The following is a 23,162-nucleotide window of genomic DNA, read 5'->3' as shown; positions in this document are numbered from 1 at the left end:
AGTTTTCATCATTAGTGTTTGCTTAAAAAGAGTTTGCTTTATATCTTTAAAGTTCAACACAACCCACAGCTCCATACTTCATGTCAGTTCTGCAAGTTTTACCCAGATAATCTACAGCTTAGGCATTGTAATAGCAATTGATACTGCATTTAGTAAGAGACTCTTTGGAATTTCCATATTAGAAAAGTCCAGTCAGCCCCTAGATAATAACTTGCATTTTTTGGATCTAAACCTTTCCTGTTCATAAAAGCAAGAAAATTCTGTGAATCTATTAAGCAAATTATTTTTTCCCAATGTGGAGGTAGGAATGTTCCTCTTAAATACAGAGTTCCTTAGCATTTACTCATTTTTCATTACCCACTACTTACAGCACCTTCCACAAAATGTGAGGTGTTGTGACATATACAAAATTCTATTCCCTTTCAAGAAAAAGTGTTCTGAGATATTTAAATGCAGTACAAATGAAAACTCTGCATAAATCCTACATCTGTGTATTATCAGATACATTCAGCATATTAGAACTCCTTTGTGCTGTTTCAGAAGCACAGGAAATTGTAGTGAGCAGACACTTCTGGGAAATAGTCATAGCAGGCAGTGCACACTTAACTTTGTGCCATCAGTCCTCACTTTTTTCATTCTAGATGGAGAGTAGGGGCAGAGTCTCCTTCTCTGGGAGAGACAGCTCTTCAGGTGCACTTTGGAAGCTAATTATAAGTTGCAAAAGTGTTTGTTGTTTTAATTCAGAATTCATTATCTCATATAAATCATGAAGGGAAAGAATCTAGAACTGCATTCTTCCTGGATGATGCTTTTAGCCCTTCCATTTTAACTTCTTGAAACTTGCTACAATTTTGTTAAGTATGTACTACACCTTCAAACAAGTCATCCTGCCAAATATTGAGGAAGATGGTTTGGGGAGGCTAATGCTGTTAATTGTCACAGCTGTTTGGCATTAATTTCTTTCATTCATTCAATGCTGTCAAGGAGTCCATCCAAAATTCAACTTTGATTCATAAAATATTTTATGAGTGATATGCTCCAGTAAGAGACCTGATTGATCAGCTTTTAACTTTAAACTGAGCTTGTTAAAGTTATTTGTTGCTGGTTTCAATCCTTTCTGTGAGCAAATACTGTGTGAGAGGTCTTGACTGTCTTCAAGTCAGTGATAAAAGTGTACTACTGTCCCACAGAAGTGAAATGTATCAGTTTTCAACCAGGGTTGAGATTGCCTTATTACAGACTAGTTGTCATCCCAGTACAACTTTTCCCAGCTACAGATCTCAAGTATCTCCAAATCAGAGGTTTTTGCATAGTGAATTTAAGCTTGTTTGATAGCAGACTAGGTGGTAGGGAAAGTGCTGAAACCTATTGCTCTAACTTTTTCTTTATTCCTACTTGAGATGTGGACAAAAGTAGTCAAAAGTTGTAGCTTCTGAATCTGCACTGAGAGAAGCAGTTCACCATTGGATCTGCAGCAGATGCAGGTTGTGCCCATCTGAAATACACTCAGCTTGAATTGTTTTGTTCGATGTGGTAGATGTCTGAGGCTATTTGCCACCATTCCAGTAAAAAAAGGAGTCAGTACAAATCCAGAGCCTGTATTAAGACATTTACACCAAAGCACCATCTGGAAGCCGTGTATCTGCCACTGTGTAGTAGTGATTGCCATCCTTTAAAACTAGTAGTAATTTCAAGGGAAGCTCAAGGGACTCATTTCTCCACTGTGTCCATGTAACTAAGTTAAAGCCCCCATTTAAGAGCCTCTGGTGGAAATAATAATAATCCATAAATACTTAATGCTGCTGTTGAAGGGCTTAGATCTTTTTCTAGATTAAAAGCTTAAATCTAGTTAAAGATTAATTTTTACAACTGAATAGATGCAAGTAAATATACATAAAATGCATTTCAGCTGTAGCAAGCTAGCTAGTTTTTAATCTCTTTATTCTGGTTGACTTTTATCACCGAAAGTATACACTTTGTGTATACTGCACTTTGTATGGCAATAAAACAGTACCCAGGAGTAACTCAAACAAACTACAAAACAGCAGATTGGTTTCAGATCACAATTTTTAAAGCTCTTTTATTTCTTGTCTTAGTTAAATTCTTTATTAATGCTTGTGAGCAAGTAGTCTAAGAGTATATGAAAATAATGGTAATTGGATGGCTTTTTATCTTCTGACAGTTAAGTCTGAGTGCGTCTTGATAAGTTTCCATGCTTTTTAGCTTTAACCAGTTTTAACTTTAAATCTGTAAATGATAAGTAGTTGTATATACACCTTCATTTTCAGGGAATGTCTTGGTGAAGCACATGAACCTTGTGACTGCCAGACCTGGAAGGACTGGCTACAGAAAATATCTGAAATGAAACCAGAAGAATGTAAGAGCTGTGGGGGCAGGGGTGGGAGTGGGATGTTTGTTTTATGTTGTTCCTGTTATGTTTTGGTTTAGAGGGATTTTTTTAATTGCATTTAGTGAAAATTCTGCATTGGTTGAAAAGTGGGGTAAAAAGGAAGAAAATTAAACCATTGAATGAAGAGCTGCTTCATACTTTCACTGCGTATTAAGCAGCACTATGGGAGACTTCTTTGTAAACCATTCCTCCCCATAAATCTGCATATGCTTCTGACAGGGCATACAAAAATCTTTTCCCTTCCTCTTACTGCTTTGTTTTATTAATTGATGTATTCCTGAATGTAACTTTATTTATCCTGGCAAATTTGAAATCTTTTAGTGCAGTCTGCACTTCTCTTTGAGTTGTGTTCTATGGATTGTTTGTGTACTGCTAAAGCAGATCCATCTTGGTCAGGTGGCACAGGAATGTGTCCAGGTGGGTTTAGAAAACCTCCAGAGAAGGAGACTCCACACCCTCCCTGGGCAGCCTGTGCCAGGGCTCCCTCACTCTTAACAATAAAGAAGTTTTTCCTTAAGTTCTGATAAATAACGTTTGCTGAAAGAACCTAAAAAATACACCGTACTTCTTCAAACTATGCCGATTTTTATCATATGTGTATTTGTTAATATGTGAATATATGTAAAATTAGTACAGATCTATATGTGTGGAAACACAGAAATAATATAATAAGAGTATGTTTAATATGTATAAATTAGAAAAAGTGTATAGTAATATATATGAGAAGTATAGATAGTGAAGAATTATGATATTCTGTCAAGAAACAGGTAAACATGTATCTTCCCTAATCTGATTTTTACTAGAGATTACACAATTTCAACTTCTCTGTTTTTGCATGCTCCATATCCTCCTGTCACTCTCAAAAAGTGGTGGGAGTGAGTGAGGCATATGAAGATGCTGCCAACTGCCTGTGGTTACTAACGAATTCCAAACCATGCGCCAACTGCAAATCTCCAATTCAGAAGAATGAGGGCTGCAACCACATGCAATGTGCAAAGGTAGAAAAGACTCTTCGTGTAATTTGCTATGAAACCATAATTCAGGTTGCATATGTCATGTATACATTTTAGTAGCACAGATGTCCAAAACCTCTGAAATGTCATACCTGAGATCTAATGGAACCTGTTGCAAGAATTAGACGGCGGGTTACATGTATTTAAAAAATGTTTAATATTTAGTGCAAAATGTTTGGCTGGTAGGTGAACACTGTAATGATTGACATTTCATAAACACCTAAGAATTCTTTTCAATGTAGTGTGAAACTTAACGAAACAGAAAAAGAATGAAAGTTTAGTCATCATTAATACTGTAGAAGAGAAAGAACAGTTTTAGTTGACAGAAGAGGAAACATTTTAAGCAGTGATAAACTCTAATGAAGGTTTACCTTACTACATTTTCTTTTGCATAATTTCTTTAACATAGCAACAAAACAAAAGAGTTTAAATGGAAAGCTGTAAGCAGGAATTAATTAGTAGGAATGAAAATACAGCAAAGAGTAATTACAAAAGAAATTTATTGGTTGGACAGCAGCCAAAAAATTAGTCATGAGTTTGCATTATACTACCAAAACAGTAAAAATAGTATCATTTGAGAATGCTTTTTCTCTCAAATTAGTTAAAACCAGAATATTTAGAATACTGTTTCTTCATGTAAAAAATATCTTATATAACTACAGCTAATACCTCTTTGAGGAGCATCATTAAAAATAAGAAAGGAGCACACACTTGACATACTTGGCCTCCAATGAAAAGCCTAAGATATTTAGAAAGCAATTATATTTTTCTCCTCCACTATGGTTTATGCCAAATTTGCTGTTTGGGGATTTTTTTTTTATTACTTTTAGAAGAGTTCATAAATTCCATAGCACTAAAAACTAAAACATACATGTGCTGCAGTTTTTGCCACTGAGCTCATCTCAGTCGAACAGAAGTATGACTTCAGGCTGGAAAAGACTTTGACCATTAAACACTGTTGAATGTAGATTTATTCAGTATCACTCTGAGGCACTGGCTGACAACCACAGTTCTCTTGTCTTTTTTTGATGCTATACCTCATAGCTCAAAGTGTCCTTGAAACGTTCAGATTCCTTTTGTGATGGAAAAATCTCTGCAAACAGCATCAGCCTCCCCTAAGCCTAGGCTCAAGCCCATTGCAGGGCTCATACCTCACGTCTCTTCCTCCATTGAAGTAAAGGTCTGTGACTTTAGGTGCAGCAACTAAATTCATACTGCCACCAAGTGAGAGGCTGAAATACCTACTCGACAGTTAGCTGCTCAGCAGTTGTTTCTGCTTGGTTCAGTGTCGCTTAAAAAATTGGACTATCTATTTTTTAAACCAGGAACAAAAAATCAGGCCTGATCAGCTGTGTTTGTCATTTGATTTATTTCTTCCGCTTAAATCCTAACTTGTAGATTGAACAGTCTTGTGATCCAACAAACAAAAATCATGACTGATGTGGTTTGAAAACCTAGGTCTTCTGCAGTAGGCCTCAACAATTTTTTTGACCATAAGCGTACTCAGAATGATGTTAATTCAGCTGCTTGTGAAAGAATAGTGATGCATAACTGCAAGTCTACAATTTATCAACTTTTTGTTTTCCCTCCTTATTCCTTTTTTTCCTGAAGTGCAAATATGACTTTTGCTGGATATGCTTAGAAGAATGGAAGAAGCACAGCTCTTCCACTGGAGGCTACTACAGATGCACTCGCTATGAGGTTATTCAACATGTAGAGGAACAATCCAAGGAGATGACAGTAGAGGTAACGAATGTGTGTGTCTGAAAAATAAGACTGCAGTTTTCTCTTTAAGGATAAGTTTAATCCAAATTCTTCCAAACCCAAGTTCTAAACAGAAAAATGCAGCCCTAAATATATCAGAGACAGAAAGAAAACATTGTTTATTAATGGATAGAAACACAAGATTTGGTTCCATTTTTGTCTTTGGTAACAAGGACTAGTGACTTTACTCTGGTCCATTTACTCGTCTGTACCATGGTTTCTGTTTGTGAAATGGAAATGCTGATACTATTATTACTTGGGCACTACAGAAGACATGCCTTAATTTTGGCATTTGGAAAGTCTGCTTAAATAGCATGTAGCACAGACAGAGCATCAACTCCTTATCAGTTCACTTGTGGTATTTGCAGACTTGTGAATTTCAAAAATGACCTTTGACTCTTTACTTACCTGGTGCTCATCAGCATTGTGTACAATACTTTATATATATAGTGGGAATAGAAACAATCAGTTATGTAATTACATATAATGGTGATGGCTAAATTAAATCACACAATTTATCTGGGTTTCTTTTGTTTCCCCATTATTTTCCAGGCTGAAAAGAAGCATAGAAGATTTCAAGAGCTGGATAGGTTTATGCACTATTACACAAGATTTAAGAACCATGAACTTAGCTACCAGGTATGAGTCAGGCCATTTTTACTGATTTTCTGTTTCATTAACAGAAAAGTAATTATTTTATTAATTTTCTTTTCCTAGTTAGAGCAACGCCTTCTAAAAACAGCCAAAGAAAAGATGGAGCAGTTGAGTAGAGCTCTCAGTGGAAGTAAGTATTTGCTGTATGATCTACGAATTTGATTAGAAATCAACTCTGTTATGTATAAAGCGTTTTTGTTGTTTTTTGTGATACAGCACGCATCATTCTGCTGCATGATGTGGTCCCTCCAGTGCTCAAATCCATAAGCAGTGGATAAACACTAAATGTACTGGAAATCTTACCTATTCCAAAGACTTGAGGAGAAAGTAGCATTAGTAAGGGAGAAGTTAATATTCTGTGCTTACTTCTTTTAGTAAGAACACTGTGTAGTCATTGAGAACCTGCTGCTCTTTATTTGCAAAAATATTTAACTGACATGCACATAAATTTCATTTTGGAGAAAATGTCATATGCTAAAGGAAATGCTGACATCAGCAGGAAAATATTTTCACAATGCTTGTTTCATCTTACAGCTGAGGGAGGCTGTCCTGATACCACATTCATTGAAGATGCAGTGCAAGAGCTTCTAAAAACTCGACGCATTCTGAAGTGTTCTTATCCATATGGATTCTTTTTGGAGCCTAAAAGCACAAAGAAAGAAATATTTGAACTTATGCAGGTAATACAGGCATATATTTTGCTTTTCTAACTTTTTGGTAATATTAGTTATCAGTATGGCTTGAGCTGACATAGTGTTAATTTTCTTCCTAGTAACTAGTACAAGGCTATACTTTTGTTTACACTGAAAAGAATGTTGATAACACAGGGGTGTTTCGGTTGTTGCTGAGCAGTGCTTGCCAAGCCTTAAGGTCTTTTCCGCTTCTCACCCTGCCCTGTCAGGCTAGGGGTGTACAAGAAGCTGGGAGGGAGCATGGCCAGGACAGGTGACCCCAACTAGCCAAAGGGCTATTCCATATAAGAGGATGTCATGGCCAGTGAATAACTGGGGGAGCTGACCAGGAGGGGCTGATCACTGCTGGGGCATTGGTCAGTGGGTGGTGAGCAATTGTATTGTGTAGTGCTAATCTGCTTTCTGGGTAACATTTTAGCATTGGTGTTCAACTCCTTCTCTAGTTCTTCTTTCCTGTCTTTTGCTACTAATGTGTCTGACAAGTGGGTGGGGGCAAAACTGGAGGAGTACCTGGGTGGCAGTGGCATCAGTGGCAGGGTCCGCTCCACTCCTTTTGTTTAGGCCCCCGCAGATGTTGAATATGTGAGTGCAGGGAAGCCCTGCTCCAAGCTGGAGGACAGCATGCAGGTGGGTAAAAGGATTGGCTAGAGGGCAGATATTTTGGGGTATTTTGGTATTTCATATCGTACTTTCAGGGAAGTGTGTGTCATTGTGCTCAGTATCTATGGTGTACAACTCTGCCTGATTAGCATTTCATTGTAAAACTATTTTCTACTATATTTATTAACTACAACAGACGGACCTAGAAATGGTCTCTGAAGACCTTGCACAGAAAGTGAACAGGCCTTACCTTCGGACTCCTCGCCATAAAATCATCCGTGCAGCTTGTCTGGTGCAGCAGAAGCGGCAAGAGTTTCTGGCCTCTGTGGCCCGTGGTGTTGCTCCTGCAGACTCACCAGAAGCACCCAGGCGCAGGTACTCCCAGCCAAAATGCTGTGCAATCTTATAAAGTTCATTTGGTAGCTGCCAAAGTGAGCAAATCCACTGTCATTATTTGTCAGTGAGTTAAAGTGGTGCTGACAAGCATGGTGGTTGTAAATCACAGCTCTTCACTGAGGAAAAATGTATTTGAGAATCACTGCTCAGTATGTTCCAACCTAAATTGCTTCCCTGTTTCACTTTTTTCCTTCAAGAGTGTCACTAAATACCAGCACACTTAAAAAAATCTGTAAGTGTTTGCTAAAAATGCCAGGCAGTTCTGGAATAGTCAACAATTTAATTGTATGACTTTCTAAATGAATTTTGAGTTAAGAATTGATGCAGAAGGCTTTCAGTTTAGAAAGTCACCAATGCACTCACTTTCGGATGATGATAGACTTTGATGCTCTGGAGATTGCTGTTCTACTTCTAAACTTTATGGTATATCTCTTCATTTTATAGTTTTGCTGGTGGAACATGGGATTGGGAATATTTAGGATTTGCATCCCCTGAGGTAAACTATTTCTTTTTAATTTTTTTAACTTAGTTCTACGTATTCTAGAAACACAGGTATGATCAAAATCTGCATGAAGTACTTCCTTATTTTGATGCAGAGTATTTCAAGTTTGTTTAAGCTTATCATTTTATTTATTTCACAATAGAAGGAAATATATTTGTAGCAAATTATGCAATGAGTCTAAACAATGTCTCTAACATTGGTATAGTTATTTAAGGTGGCATTAGACAAGCTATGTTGTATTCATAATTTTCAAAGTACATAACCAGTTTTTGAATTGTATATAAAATAGAGTCTATGTGCTGGAGAACTTTAATAAATAAATGAAATTGTGTGGGTTATTTTTGAACACAGCATCAGTTCAGCAGAATTTGTTAAAAAGACTAAGAAATTTCCATCCTTCTGTCACAATCCAGCAAAAACATACAGGCACACACCTAAATTTGTTAACCTTAATTATTTGAATAGGATGGAAATGGCATACTTTAATGAGGTTAATGTCTACTACTTAACCAAGAATTAAAATTATCATTTTTTTAAATGAATATTCCTCTAGCTGTATATAGGAATAGTTTTTGAGACTCCACACCAAAATATGAGAAGTTTCCTATAGAGCTTTCCTTTCTCATCTTGTTTAATGTTTTAATATTTTTCATTTCCTTTATATTTTGAGAACATGAGATCAAAGCATGTAGTTAGGAAGGAAACTTCATTTCAGCGTTTCCTTGGTGCTGTTGTCTTTCTTAGCAAGTCACTTTAAAGCATGCTGGAAAAGTCCATATACTTCTTCTATATATTTCCTTTGCTATTGCTGTTGATGAGCATCATGCTGGTGAGAAGACAGCTTGCTTCTCTGAAAAGATCAGCTTGCTTCTCCTGTTTAGTTCCATTAGTCCTTTCTTTTGAAATAACTCCACATTTCATAACATCAAGCTCATTGTAGTGTTACTGTATAATCAGTGGAACTGGTTATGAGAAAAAGCTGATCAGAAATAGGCTGATAAGCTGTTGAACAGTAGGTGCCATTGCAGTTGTGCTTAGATGGTTGCTTATGAGTTTTTATGATTTGCCTAAATGTGACACTATATGATGCACGTTGGTGTCTTTGCTATGTAGCTTGCAAGGATACTTGCAACCACCTGTGCTAAAGGAATTTTGTAGAATGAATAGCTGTCAGCTTTATTTTAGCGAATTTCACTACAACATTTTTTGCAGAGACCTGTACTTTTACAAACAAGTAGTAGAATGACCAGAGTTTTAGAGAGAGCAAAATTTTACAGGTTTTAACAAGGAATGCTGCTTGTTGTAGACCATTGGGTGAAACCATGATGTTCCTATCCAAAACAAATAAAAGTTTGCTTGCTCATGTGGATAAAATTGTTCCGAGTAATTGGGAGGAAAGTTTTATCAGAAGTTATTAATATATCTTTCTAAGGGTTAAAAGGCAAACATATGAGAGATAAGATCTGATATGATTAATAAATCTTAATGTTCAGTCATCACTTCCCATTATCCTTGTCTGATTCATAGTGCTCTAATTCAATCCCACTGTTCCTTATCAAGTTTCAAATTTTTGTTGTTTAATGCACCACTTTCCATTTAGGAAATCCTGGAGCTCCCTAGGAGCTGGAAGAGTATTTCAGAGAAGAATCACTTCATGTTTGCCCTGTTTTTTATGCTGTTCCATAGGCTGACAAGCATATGCTACTAACCACTGTTAAAGACAGAATATTGTGCTAAAGGGACCTTTAGTCTGGTCCAGTAGAGCTATTTTTATGTTCTTACATTTTTCATAGATCTTCTTACATAGATCTGTCCACACTGATGATTTTGTGACTATTCTTTTTGACTTGCAGTTGTCATTATGAACAAGAAATTGTTCTGAGCCAGTTCATGGAAAGACAACATACCATCATAATGCCATCAAAATTAATAAAGTCATTGTATAAGAGAATGAAGACTTCTTCATTTAGGTTTTAGATACTTTAAATGTAGACATTGTAGGATGAAGCATTAATGTAAGAAAGGAAAGCTAATGGTAATGTTTTCTTTCCCAATTCATTTGGCCAATGAAGCCTTTGGATTATATATTTCCCAATTTGGGTCTCAGGGAAATAAATAGCAGTATTCTCTTTTGAAGAGCTAGTACCTGCATGTCTATTTTAATTGGCTTGTGTAAATGAATAACTGAAATGAACAAAAATCTTACATACAGAGTCAGGTTGAGTGTCAGCTGCACTAACCAAAAAAGTCATCTGGAAGTTTGCCTTCAAGCATAAAATGATTCTCATAAGATTAGGAAAGGTATGGAAACCAAAACATTTATTTCCAAGTATTAAGGTAATTAACCCATGAGAATGTTAGCCTGATGTGGTTAAAAATTAAGTCTTTTCCATAAATGTTGAATAAACCGTCTTTGGTAAATACACACAATATGAGAAATGACAGGCTGCGGAGTATGGTTCGTTAGTAGCTCAAGCCAGGCAAAAATTGAGATTTCTAATTCATGGAATAAAAATGCATCAAAGACTCTTCAGTAGAAGAGTATCAGCTATAGCTTAAAAAAGTTCCTGAGCCATAGCAATTTCCCTGGAGGCTGGGAAAAGCATAACAAGTCCCAGTGTGTGTCTGCCAGCTTTCTGGAGTTTTCCAAAGGTTATTTTCTACTGGCAGTTGCTGGCAACAGGGACTCTGATATAATCTGTCTAATTTGATTTTTTATTTTTATGTTCTAAAATCACTAGGTATATACTTATTAAAAAGTGCCTCTGAGTGTGTATATAAACTCTGGCATCAAAGCTGGTAAACAAAAACTGTGCACTTGGAATTCTTTAAAAAGGGAGATTGCAAGTATTAAAATCTTGGAAGTATGTCAAGTACTTTTCTTTGCTAATTTGTTATTTTACAGCTTTAGGATTACCTTGGAATTTTATTTTCTTATTATTTATGTGAAGCTTTGCATGATATAACTTGCAATTCATTTTTCTGAAAACGGGTGATTTTATAATAAACGTATAAAATCACACTTTTTTTGTAAAAATGTGGTGCTTGTTACATCAAAAAATATTACTGCATGCTGCCCTGTTTTTTGTAACCTTTGGTTTATGCAGGAATATGCTGAATTTCAGTATCGGAGGAGGCACAGACAGCGTCGACGTGGAGACATGCACAGTCTGCTGAGTAATACTCCAGATCCCGATGACCCCAGTGAGAGTACGTTAGGTATGTTCCTGCCTGAGGCTGGTTTTTTTCTCTCTCTTCCTGCTTCAGAAATTGCTAGTAGTTGATCTTGTTTGCATACGCTTTAAAGAAGTTTCAAGTACATTGCTGTGTTTTTCAGAATACAACACAAATATTTGCATTTTGTGTGTGATCTTAGAAGTGTTGCTGACTTCATTGTGGTTACTCGTCTTTATAAAGAGAAATGTGTTCATCTTCCCACTACCAACTCCTCAGCTATTTAGAGCAGGTTTGTTCTTCTGAAGAAATTTTCAAGGGCAGATACTTCTTATGACAATCTCAGCTATATACTAGCTCTTTTATGCCAATTAAAATTACTGGTTGTGCATCAAGACTGTAGAAGAGGGTTCCCCTGCTTCAGACCTGCTGGAAGGTAGTCATAAGGCTGTATTCCAAACCCTGCTGAGAAACTCCTGTCTTGGCAAAGATAACCAGGGAACAAGCTGGCATGGGCTATGACTTCCAGCATGCTAAATGGTGCTATGGCTGGTAGCTCAGTCCTTTAAGGTCATTGTAACTTGGCTGTCTGGGCTGTCTCTGTTCTGCCAGGAGCTTTTGCAAAGGTACAAAAATAGCTTGAATACAAATCATATTGTGACACTGTTTCTTCAGAGGTGCCAGTTGTGTGCTCGGTCTTTAAGCCGCACTGCACAAACTCATGTCGCTGCACCTCATGAACTTAAGTCCTACACGTAGGTTGTCCTTTAAAAACAAAAGGAGAAATCCCTTACTGAGGAGAAATAAACAACTGCATTCTGTATTTTACAAACAGTAAGCTTTGGTTCTTTCCTATTACAAGTAAAATGCAAAATCATATTGTTAGTTTGAGGTCTAGAATTTGACTGAACACTTGGTTATTGTAGTGATGAGCAGTGCATAGTTTTACAGCACACAAGAGAGAATTAGTTTGTCTCACCTTATCTAGTTTTGAGTTTTGAAGAGAAAAATTGTTTTTTTCAAGGTCAAAAGAGTTACATTAACTTTTATTACATATCAATTTTTATGGAAATGGCATTTTATTTCTGTTTTTTTGTTGGCTGTTTTAAGAAAACTGTGATGTCAGTGGTTGCTGAGATATACACTAACAACTCTACTCTTAATTGTGCTTCAGTGTTATGGTAAAAATTAATGTCATGTTAACATTACAACTGAGTAGTTGATCTGAGCAGAGATATGAGCAAACAGCTGTAATCTGCTTGTAAATGCATCCTGTATTGTGTTCATATGCAGTATTTCTGAGGACTTTCCATAAATAATGGATGTGCCTTAGAAGCACTTTGCCCATCTGGCCAAGGGGTTCGTGCTCCTGATGGCATTCCCAGTCCTTTCAAAAGGGAAGAAAAAAGATACTGAGAGCAGAAAAGCCCAAGCAAGACAGGTGGTCACTGAAAGCAATGGGACTGGTGTTTTGCCACTATGTAAGCGTTGGTGTGGAAGGAGTGTTTCAGGTTATTTAATTCAGAAGGAATAAAGGAGTTAAATTACACAGTTGGAATCCAAAAAAAGGAAAGAGATTTTGTCAGTAAATAATAGTGGAGAAGGCTTCCTCACTGGTTTTTCAACCGCTTTTGTTTCATTGTCCAAACAGACACTCCGGAAGGTGGCAGTAGTAGAAGACATGGCACCTCCATGGTGAGTTCAGCTTCTTTGGGTATTCTACACAGCTCTTCGCTTCATGACTATACCCCTGTCAGTCGCTCTGAAAACCAGGATTCTCTTCAGGTATCTCCCCTAATCTCTTTTCCATTCTCTCTGCTTTGCTTGCCGTTCTCTGCTCTGCTTTCTATGTCATTTTGTCTCTCTGCAAATTTTTTTAATACTTAAGTAAGAAAGGGAGCATCTAGGGCAACAAATTGCACATTCACACCGGTAAGAATTGCTAAATAATCACTAACATAACACTAGTCACTTTTGAAATTCTTTTGTCAGCTGTGTCAGTAAAAAATGATCCTGATAAATGACACGTAGGGATAATTAATGAATTTCAGATGAGCCCTAACTACTTTTCATCCAGAATATGAAACAAGATGAAAGCTTTATTCTGAAAGCAACCTTATGTATTCCACAGGCTCTGAGTTCTTTGGATGAAGATGACCCAAACATCCTGCTAGCTATTCAGTTATCATTACAAGAATCTGGCTTGGCCATAGATGAAGAAAATAGAGACTTTCTAAATAATGAGGCATCTTTAGGAGCAATTGGTACCTCTTTGCCTACAAGACTAGACTCTGCTCCCATAAGTATAGATAATCCAAGAGGCGCTTTGAGCAGCTCTGAGCTGTTAGAACTTGGTGACAGTCTGATGAGACTAGGTGCAGGCAGTGATCCCTTTTCAGCTGATCGACTCCATTCGCACCCCTGCAGCGATACACGAAGTGGATTATATTCAACATCTAGTGATGCTGATTCCAGCAGTCAAGATCCCAATACCAGTGAAAATCTACTTGGAAATATTATGGCCTGGTTTCATGACATGAACCCACAGAGCATTGCTCTGATCCCTTCAACAAGTACACAAACAGATGAGGATTCACAGCAACCTAGAACTGAAGATGGGCCAGGAGGGCAACCAAATCTCTTAGACACAGGGCTGGGGCCTCAGGAAGAGCATGCACTGTTTGAGGATGCACTCAAAAACGAAGGCAGAGGAACCCAAACAGAGGAAAGCACTTCTGAAGAAGACATTATTCCTGGTGAAACAGTGTCACAAGGTGATGATAATAACAGGGAGGTAACAAGCACCCTAGATGCTTCCGGAGATACTTCAAGTCAGACTACTCAGACCTCGCGTGAATGGATTGAACATGTGCATCTGGTATGAATAAAAACTAAATCTGGAGTAAATGGTGGCAACAGATGGTACAGTATGTGGAGTAAGCATTATGGAGGCTTGGATCCACATAATTACAGCTCAGTTGTAACCACTGATGTAACAACAGTAATTTAGAAGTTCTCTTGAATTGTAGTTCTTTATAATAATGTGAACCTTTCAAGGAATATCCTCTGCATTTAATTAGGTAGCACTTGCCTTTTTGCTCTCAAGAAAAAGGACTAAGTAGGTTGTATTCCACATTCCTAATAAAATGCAGCATCTGTTTAGCCTTAGGTTGATGATCCTTTTAACTTGAAAGTACAGACTAAAGGCTTACACTGATTATTTTGGTTGGTTTTCCTAAGAAATAGCTTATTCCGTTTTCTAGAACTCATTCTTTCACCAAAATAACATTTAACAATTCATTTTCATTTATGTTTTCCATAACTTTTCCTTACTCATTTTTCAATTTTGTTAGCAGTGTGAACAAAGGTATTTAATGCTTCTCTTTAGTACTGCTCCAGGAACAAGTTTTAGGGGATGTTCTTTCCCATTAAAATCAAAGATTTTTTCATGTCTATTTACAGTCCAAATGTGCCAAACTGTGAATAGTTAGCTGACAGTAGCCTAACGAAACGATGCAGTGTTACTCTATCTCAAACTAATCCCACAATTCTTAGCAGTGAGAGAAACCACTGGGTAGCGTTGCTTCTCAAAATTTAGCTGGCATGTGTTGCCATGGTGACTGCATTTAATTAAATGTAGCCTATATCTTAAGTTAATAAAACCTAATGCTGCTGTTAAACAGTTACTTTAAATATTAAAATACAGTGAGTTAGCAACAGCTATGCTGTATTTTAAGAGACACTTTAATGGAAGTGCAATCATTGTTCTTTGTTTTCATAATTCTACAAAGCATTCTATGCACTAATGGTGCAATTACTTTTAACTATAACATTTTATAAAAATATGGGAGTATGGAATTTTCATATTAGCAAGTCTCACAATTAAAGTTCAGATAACACGTTCTGCTCAACATGTTAACGGTGCCTTTGCCTAACCCAACTGGAGAGTTGCCACAGTTAAACAAGTAATTCAAATGCAGTGTCTGTTCTGGAGTAACTATGCTATTTATTGCAAAGACCTCCATAAAACCACCCATGGCCTTGCCTTTACAGTAAATAACTAAATGTTTGGTCAGTGTTTTTGCATAAACAAAACACTGCTAGGTATTTGTTCAATTGCACAATATTCATTTGCTGTGTGATTACTGTTTAGTGTAAAAAAAAAATAATAAAAAAAAACTACCAAGGAACCCCCACCCCACAAAACCCCCTATGCCTAGTTGTTGTACCGTGGAAAAAAACAAAACAAAACAAAACTGGTTTTAGATTTGCTTAAAAGCATCAATCTACAGTTAGTGAGATACAATGGTACAGTATGTAATTACAACTAGAATAAGTTGTTCAAATACTGTTTTTATTACTTATAATCAAAACTTGTCATACCAGAGGAAATTACACACACTCCATTTTAAGTTTTGCTTAACTCTTACCAGAGGTTTGTTGATATAAAAGTTTATTACTACTGAGTGTGTATAGGCAAGTGTCATGATAGCAAAGTTTATGTATTGATTACTATGAGTTCAAGTGAGTGTTTTGGTAAATAATTCATGCAAATCCAGCTTTTGAACCAGTCACAAGGTTGATGTTAGTAAAAAACTAAATAAGAATATTTTACCCTTACCTCATAAAAACCTTGGAATAGAATAATCTCATTTTCCAACTTTTCCTCCAGCCACTGTGCTCCTGAAATAATCCTCTTTGAAAAATATGTATTTCAAATTATTCTACAGTATAAAATCCTTCAACTAAAAGAGTCCTTTGTGAACTATCATCATGAATGGGTCTGAAAGCTATTAAACTCACATAGCTTCCTTGAATTGTAACTTCTGAATGGAAAGATTTTCAGAAAAAGATTGTGTATTGCATCAAGATGTTTTGCAAAGTTACAGTAAGATATGTAAGAGTGCTCTCTGTGAAGATAGTGAAGTTTGTGGGTTCTGGTTTTTTGTAATTTGGTTAGGTTGTGCAGTATATCCATTGTTTCCGTGTTACTTTTATGAGCATGAAATTAGCCTATTAAATTTGTATTTTCTTGGTACTTATTTTAACACCATACTCATTGACTTTACAATTCAAAAATAAAGTTTGGCAAGACTATTTTGTAAACCTGTTAATTTTATAATGTAAAAAAATTACTCTAACCTTGAATTGTTATTTGCACTTTCATAGTCTATACTTGATACATTCCCACTTTATATATAAGTAGGATACTACAACCATGTAGATGTTTGGCCAAATGAATGCTGTTAATAATATGTAAAATTCTTTGATTAAACATTTATTACTTAAATTAATTCTGTTCTGTGTCATTACATCTTAGACTTGCTGTGGCTGATTCTTAAGACTGCTGACATTTTTAGACTGTGTTCAGTCCTGAACCAGATTAGCTGGGTATTGTAGGAAGTTGAATGTGTTGATTTGTAAATGTAAGGTACCTATATTAATTAAGCTTGTAAACAAAATCTAAAATAGACAATTTTGCCCTAACTGCTCCATACAGCAGTATATCACACACGCTTTTTTAAAGCCTAATGCCTTCTCATTAGAAATAATGGTGCAAAAGAGAGTGAAGGCACTGGGCTTTGAGAAAGATACTGTTAATTAGAGATACTTAAGTGCCACTTAATATCCAGTCACAGTTGTTACTTGAAAATGCCAGGCTGCCTCTGTTACATTAACAGGCTAAACTATTCTGTTCTTTGCCACAGTAATTTATTTAGCTGCCTCCAACAAGCAGGCCAAGATGCTGAAGGGCTTCTAAAATCTAATGTAGATGTTGGATGAGTCACTACAAGGCACTTTCCATCACCTGCTGCTGTGTTGTCACTGCATATGCTGCAATTACCAAGTACTGAGATTGTGAGTATCAAAAGAGAGATTTTTGTTTTTTATGGAAGCTAGAACACACTAGTAGATAGACAAATTTAAAACATACTTTTTGAGGCATTTACAGTCACAACAACACACCTCCAGGGCCTAATTTCAGAGATCTGTTTATCAAGGCCAATTTCACCATTACCTTCCCTTTCCTGTCCTTTCTGCCAGCGCAGACAAGGCACCCCACCATTAATACTGACAGAGGTTGCTAAGAATGGAAGCCAAACCTGAATGTAACGATGGCTAGTTTATTTGCTAAAAATGCTCTGCACAATCTACCTTGAATTTGACAACACACTGTTGCTCTTCAGCCAGATAAGGAAACTTGAGAGAAGCCAGTGATGATGCAAAACTAAGTGACATTTTTATCATCTCAGCCTTCTAACTGAAGAGTAAAACACAAGATACACATCAAAAGGAGGAGATGGATCCCCTGTAAATACTGCATAAAGTTGTGTTTGCTGTCAGTGTCTGTATGAGGGCAAAGAAATTAATGAGGGCTTGACTTTCTGCAATGATTTGTTTTCATTCCACTTAAAAAAGTGAGCAAGTATATAATTCATACTGTTGTCGATATATATAACAAGATTAAAGCAATTTAAGTAGTTCATGAAAAATTAATAAAAATAGAATAATGTAGTCAAGAAAAAATGTTTCCTATCTTAACTGCAAAGCCCTTTTTTCCTCAACTCTTCATAGATCCTTCAGGTTACATCTCAGCAGTAAAATGTCAACACTAATTGTTAACAGAATGGTGTTATTTTAAAATTATGCAGGTCTTGATCTTTACAGAAATCCTTTCAGTAGTGCAGTATAAACTTGAGAAGGTGTTTTGCATATATTTTTTTTTCTCTTTAGGTCATTTTCATGCATATCCAAGATAAATTGAGTAGAAGCAAGAAAACAAGAAAACATTTAATAATCCATATAAGTGTTCAATACTGCAAATACATAGTCTACGGGATTCAGATTACAGTGATATTTTCATCCAAGTGTATCTTATCTGCCACAAGATACTGGAAAAAATATGGGGAATTTTATCTTTACTTCTTCACTACATAAGAATGATTTACCTTTACATAAGTGGTTTTAAGGAATATTTATCCATATATGAGCCCAGGCATTTTTCTGTGAGCAACAGTGAATATAACTATGCTAATTATTTGTCAATTCTAATTTGGCCACTGCACCTTCTGCTCTAATCATCAGAGCAATTTTATCTATTAACCTATTTGAAAGAAAAGGTCTTACTAAGACACTAGCATTTTTACTCTACAAATGCCATTCAGTCTTGCTGCCTACATTTTTTAGCATGACAGTCCATGTAAGCCAACGCCATCATCTTTAAGGATGCAAATAAACAACAACATATTAACTGCACAGACAAGATTCGATAATGCAATTGCAAAAAATACTGGAATTTATACATGTTATAGCAGAAACTCTTAATTCCACGTTTGGGGTTTTTTTAAATAACTATCATTTTGAAATTGGTCTCTTTTATTTTCTGTTCAGGCACCCCTCCATCTAATCACGGTGGCTTTACATATAATTCAGCAGCAGCCATACACTTGAAAGTCCAGTTCTGGTTTTTGGAGCATATACAGACAGTGCTATTGAGCACAGCAGACCAAATTCTGCTTGGCTGTAATTTATCTACTCCATTCTCCATGATTTGAGATTATTAACTCTAACCTGGAAGGCACAAGAAATTGGTGGACTCTTTGATGGTCTAAGTAAAAAGACACATTTATTTTATTTGTACAATGTGAACAAAATATACATGGTGCAGGAAGAAACACTGGAATGTAGATCTTTATGGTGTATATAATGTTTATTCATTATACAGGAGATGTATAAAAAATTTAGGTGAAGTAAAATCATAGAATAATAGAATGGTAGAGTTGGAAGGGACCTTTAGAGATCATCTAGTTCAGCCCTGCTGCAGAAGCAGGTCCCACCTACATCAGGTCACACAGGAATGCGTACAGGCAGATCTTTAAGACCTTCAAGGAAGGAGACTCCACACCCTCCCCAGGCAGCCTGTGCCAGGGCTCCCTCACCTGAACAGTAAAATAGCTTTTTCTTATGTTTAAATGGAACTTGCTAGATACAATAGAAAAAAGGGATGCCCCAGCCTCCTGACAGCCACCATTTAGATATTTGTAAATGTTAATAAGATCCCCCCTCAATCTCCTCTTCTCTAGACTAAACAGCCCCAGTTCCCGCAGCTTTTCCTCATAAGGAAGATGCTTCAGTCCCCTGATGATCTTGGTGGCCCTGTGCTGGACTCTCTCCAGAAGTTCTGTGTCCCTCTTGAACTGAGGAGCCCAGAACTGGACACAGGACTCCAGATGAGGCCTCACCAGGGCAGAGCCTCCCTCAACCTGCTGGCCACACTTGATGCATCCCAGGATGCCATTGGCTTTCTTAGCCACGAGGGCACGTTGCTGGCTCATGTTTAGTTTATTATCAACCAGGACTCCCAGGTCTCTCTCTGCAGAGCTGCTCTCCAGCAGGTCAATCCCCAGCCTGTACTGGTGCATGGGGTTGTTCCTCCCCAGATGCAGGACTCTGCACTTGTCCTTGTTGAACTTCATGAGATTCCTCTCTGCCCAAATCCCCTTGATACACATCCAGTATTGATAGATTTTTGCACTTTCTGCTACCACATACATCTTCTCAAAAATATTACTTAAATTAGGTAAATGGGTGAGGTAACACCAGACGTGCACTTTTAATAGACTGTCACAATACTAAGCAAAAGACTGTGGTTCCAGATAGTCCATAGCCTATTTGTAGCTACTGTTAAAACACCAAAAGACAAACTATTTTTCATCATCCTACTCTGTTCTGTCGCCTCACACTGGAAATCTTTGCACTGAAACACAATTGCAATTTGTTATATACAGAAAATATATCATCTTACGATTTCCTATTACAATGCTATTTTCTAGCTTGTCAGCCCTTCAAATATTGCTCAAGTATGAGGCTTTTGCTGTGTCAACACAGCATAGCAGTTCAGTTTCATCTTTGAAGAAAACTTCAGTGAATTCAAATGAGGATGAATGTAGTTCTACATTACATTTGAGAAAGTTTGAAGTTCACCAACAGAGACAGACAAAGAATAAACTAGGGACTGTAGGAAAAACTCACAGACTAAACTGTGGCAAGTTTGATCTGGTTGCAGAATCCAACAGATAGGGCAATGTGCTGCAAAGCTTCATAGAAAATGAGAGATACTCACAGTTGTCTCATGTACTCAGTTGTACTTGTCATTGTGGGGTGGCACAAAGAATGCCAAGGACACAGGTGCCAACCAAGAGCATTCAGGTACCAGCGTGGAGTCCTGCTGGAGATAATGAATGAAACCCAGGCTCAGTTTCTTGCCTACTGTGGCAGGTCCTTTGACTAGTGTAAGAGCAGGCAAAAACACACAAAATTACACTGTGAGCCTGCCATCTTTCAGGAGCCTGTAAACAGTTCCTCAGAAACAGGGACTCCCCATGCAAAATATAGAACTACAGCCACAGAAGAACTTGAGCACTGCACTAAAAAATGCAGCAGAGGCTGCATCAGAAGGGGCAGGGGGAAAGTGCCTACCTTAGAGGAAAAGCTCATTGGAAAAAAAATATGTAAAGACAATCCCACATAACAGGCAGCTGACTGAAAAAAGATATGTATCTGTCATGTTTTTGAAATTTAAGTGTAAAACAGTAATGGTAATGGTAAATGGCAATGGTAAATAACTGGGGTTGGTTTGCACCGAGTACCAAATCTTATACAACTGGCAGATTTCCTTTATATATTTTCACTAATTAAAGTCTATGTGATTAACAATTACATACATGGTGGGAATGTGCATGTTGTACCTTCAGGAATCAGTGTTGACTTGTAACTGTCATACTGGTTTATAATGGAGTCGGGAAAACATTCTTTAACAAAAAACGTACATAAAGAAAACAAATTTCCATAGTCACAGTTAAGAGCAGTAACTACTTTTGTCACTAGTACAGAAAGAGATAATCCCAAAGTCACAAGTGAGGCTGCACCCAAGGATCACATCATTCCACCTGCATTGTAAAGGACAAAAACCAAGTCTGAAGCATTTTTAGTGGCCTGAAGTTTAGTTGGAACCACTAATTCAAATCCTGAGCAAAAACGTACATCAAAAGTGCTCCATGCTCCAAGATCCTTCAGAACTGTCAAATGAAGCAGCAACCTGCAAAGATAACCTGTTAAGCAGAAAGCCTGTACTACAGGATCTCCATTTGCAAAAGTCACAATAGTGAAAAGCTCTCAGCTGTTACAAAAATGAGTCCTGACAGCCTGATTTGATGGTGCAGAAATACTAACCTCTGTGAAATGATATGTTTTTACTGTCTTTGCACAGCACTTTTACAGGACAGGTAGAGTAGCTTGAGAGACAGCTTTAACACAACTTGAAAGAACAGAGTACTTGTGGTCATGATATTATCTCTGCCATTGCTTTACCTAGCCACATCCTACAGGGCCAAAAACCAAAAACATCACAAAATCTGAGGTTAGTTCTTGGCTCTAATCACACACTTAAATGAGTAATTAAGTCCCAGAAGTTGCAAAGATAGATAGATGCTACTTATTCAAGTAGTAGTTCTGCAATGTGTTTCAAGAGTAGCATAATTTTTAACTATGGGAATTAAAAGAATAAAACCTGCTTGTCTTTCAAGAGACCTAGTAAGTACAGTACCTTAGCACAGGACCACGTGGAAAGGCAAAGTGCACCAGTCAGTCAGATTCATACCTAATTACATGCATTTACAGCACAAATATTTCCAGAGAAGCCCTCCAAGTGCATACTCTGCAGATGACAGTAGAACAGTGACACACAGAAATTCAGCATAAAGGATTCTTCAGATGTGAGCCAGCAGTCTGTAAGTTATCAGTAGGAAGTCAAGAGGAAAGCAATTCAGTTAAATCCACTGCACAACTGCTTAAGCAGGAGATGCACAGAGTGTATGTGGATGTGCATCACTTTCAATACTAACCAACACCCTCCCCAAAAGCTCCCAAGAGAAACAATTCTGCACTGGCAGCCAGTGTGTTACCAACGTTCACACTCCTGCTCCCCATGTGGAGCCAATGTTTTGGTTTCTCCATTTCTCTGTGCTGTTTATCTACATTTGAAATCCCTCAGAGCATGGATGTGTTCCAATGACTCCAATGAGCTCAGCCAAGAGTACCCCTTTATTTTATTGAGGCAATAACAACATAAAGTAGAAACATGAATTAATCAGATGAAAACAGATTACTCCCCAGCTTTAGCTGAGCTTACACTGTGCAAAATCCCTCAGCTAAATCGGGCATTTCTGATTTCAGTCAGGGCACGGTCTAATAGATGCCTTTAAACCCAATTCTGCTTCAAAGAGAGTCCAATTATATTAAGGAGAACCAGGATAATGTAGAGGATGCTCAAAATTTAGGATGAACAATGTCAAACTTGGGATACTCCAGAGAGAGGCACTTTTAAGAAGTCTTGAACTCCCATCCCCTGCTACCTGTAGCTACCAAGATCAGAGTATTTCAGCTATTGCCTACACAAAGAGTTAAGTAGCGAGTAAAACAAAAAGTTAACCCATGCTAATTTCATTGGGCTTAACTAAAATAAAAGCCAGACTGTTTCCAATTTTTGTCAATGTGCCCTAATCAGTGCCCTTCCCACTACCTTTCAGGTGAGGCAGGCAGTGATCAAAAAGCCTTGGTAGCCATCCCTGCCTCTCCATAGTGTTCACTCTAATGGCCTTCCACAAGGTCAACAGCACAATCATTCCAAGTGCACCATAATCTCAATGTGTCATTTACTGAGGTTCCATTGAAATGACAGTCATTAATGAAGACACGCTTTGACTAGTCAAGAGATACTGAATTCAAATTCTCTTCTGCCAATGTCACATACATACAGTTGGCTAAAACCCACTGAATTAGCTTGAATTATCAGAGACAAATTAGGCTTCATAAAGCTTAAGCATTTTTTTTAATTCAAGTTATTGTTAAAAAGCAGAAGAATGGAAACCCCAATGAGTAAAATATCAGAAAAATAT

General features: G+C 37.2%; 1 protein-coding gene across 4 annotated transcripts in view; it reads left to right on the top strand.

Moving 5' to 3' along the window:
- The window catches only part of ANKIB1 (ankyrin repeat and IBR domain containing 1), a 410,605-nt gene that overhangs the window by 81,666 nt on the left and 305,777 nt on the right, over positions 1-23,162 (top strand). Inside the window, exons 10-20 of one of the 4 annotated variants that reach the window (XM_061996267.1) lie at positions 2,289-2,377; positions 3,278-3,408; positions 5,035-5,169; positions 5,740-5,826; positions 5,905-5,971; positions 6,376-6,521; positions 7,330-7,508; positions 7,974-8,025; positions 11,139-11,250; positions 12,857-12,990; positions 13,337-14,114. In XM_061996267.1, coding sequence (XP_061852251.1) covers positions 2,289-2,377; positions 3,278-3,408; positions 5,035-5,169; positions 5,740-5,826; positions 5,905-5,971; positions 6,376-6,521; positions 7,330-7,508; positions 7,974-8,025; positions 11,139-11,250; positions 12,857-12,990; positions 13,337-14,089 — 1,885 coding nt within the window. In that variant the 3' untranslated portion in view covers positions 14,090-14,114. Of the gene's footprint in view, positions 1-2,288; positions 2,378-3,277; positions 3,409-5,034; positions 5,170-5,739; positions 5,827-5,904; positions 5,972-6,375; positions 6,522-7,329; positions 7,509-7,973; positions 8,026-11,138; positions 11,251-12,856; positions 12,991-13,336; positions 16,500-23,162 lie in introns of those variants that run through there. The other 3 variants (XM_061996268.1, XM_061996266.1, XM_061996269.1) reach the window with 3 other exon arrangements.

This window comes from Colius striatus, chromosome 5, assembly GCF_028858725.1.
Source record: "Colius striatus isolate bColStr4 chromosome 5, bColStr4.1.hap1, whole genome shotgun sequence".
In the NCBI taxonomy this organism is placed as follows: Eukaryota; Metazoa; Chordata; class Aves; order Coliiformes; family Coliidae; genus Colius; species Colius striatus.
This window is presented reverse-complemented; position numbering and strand designations above follow the sequence as displayed.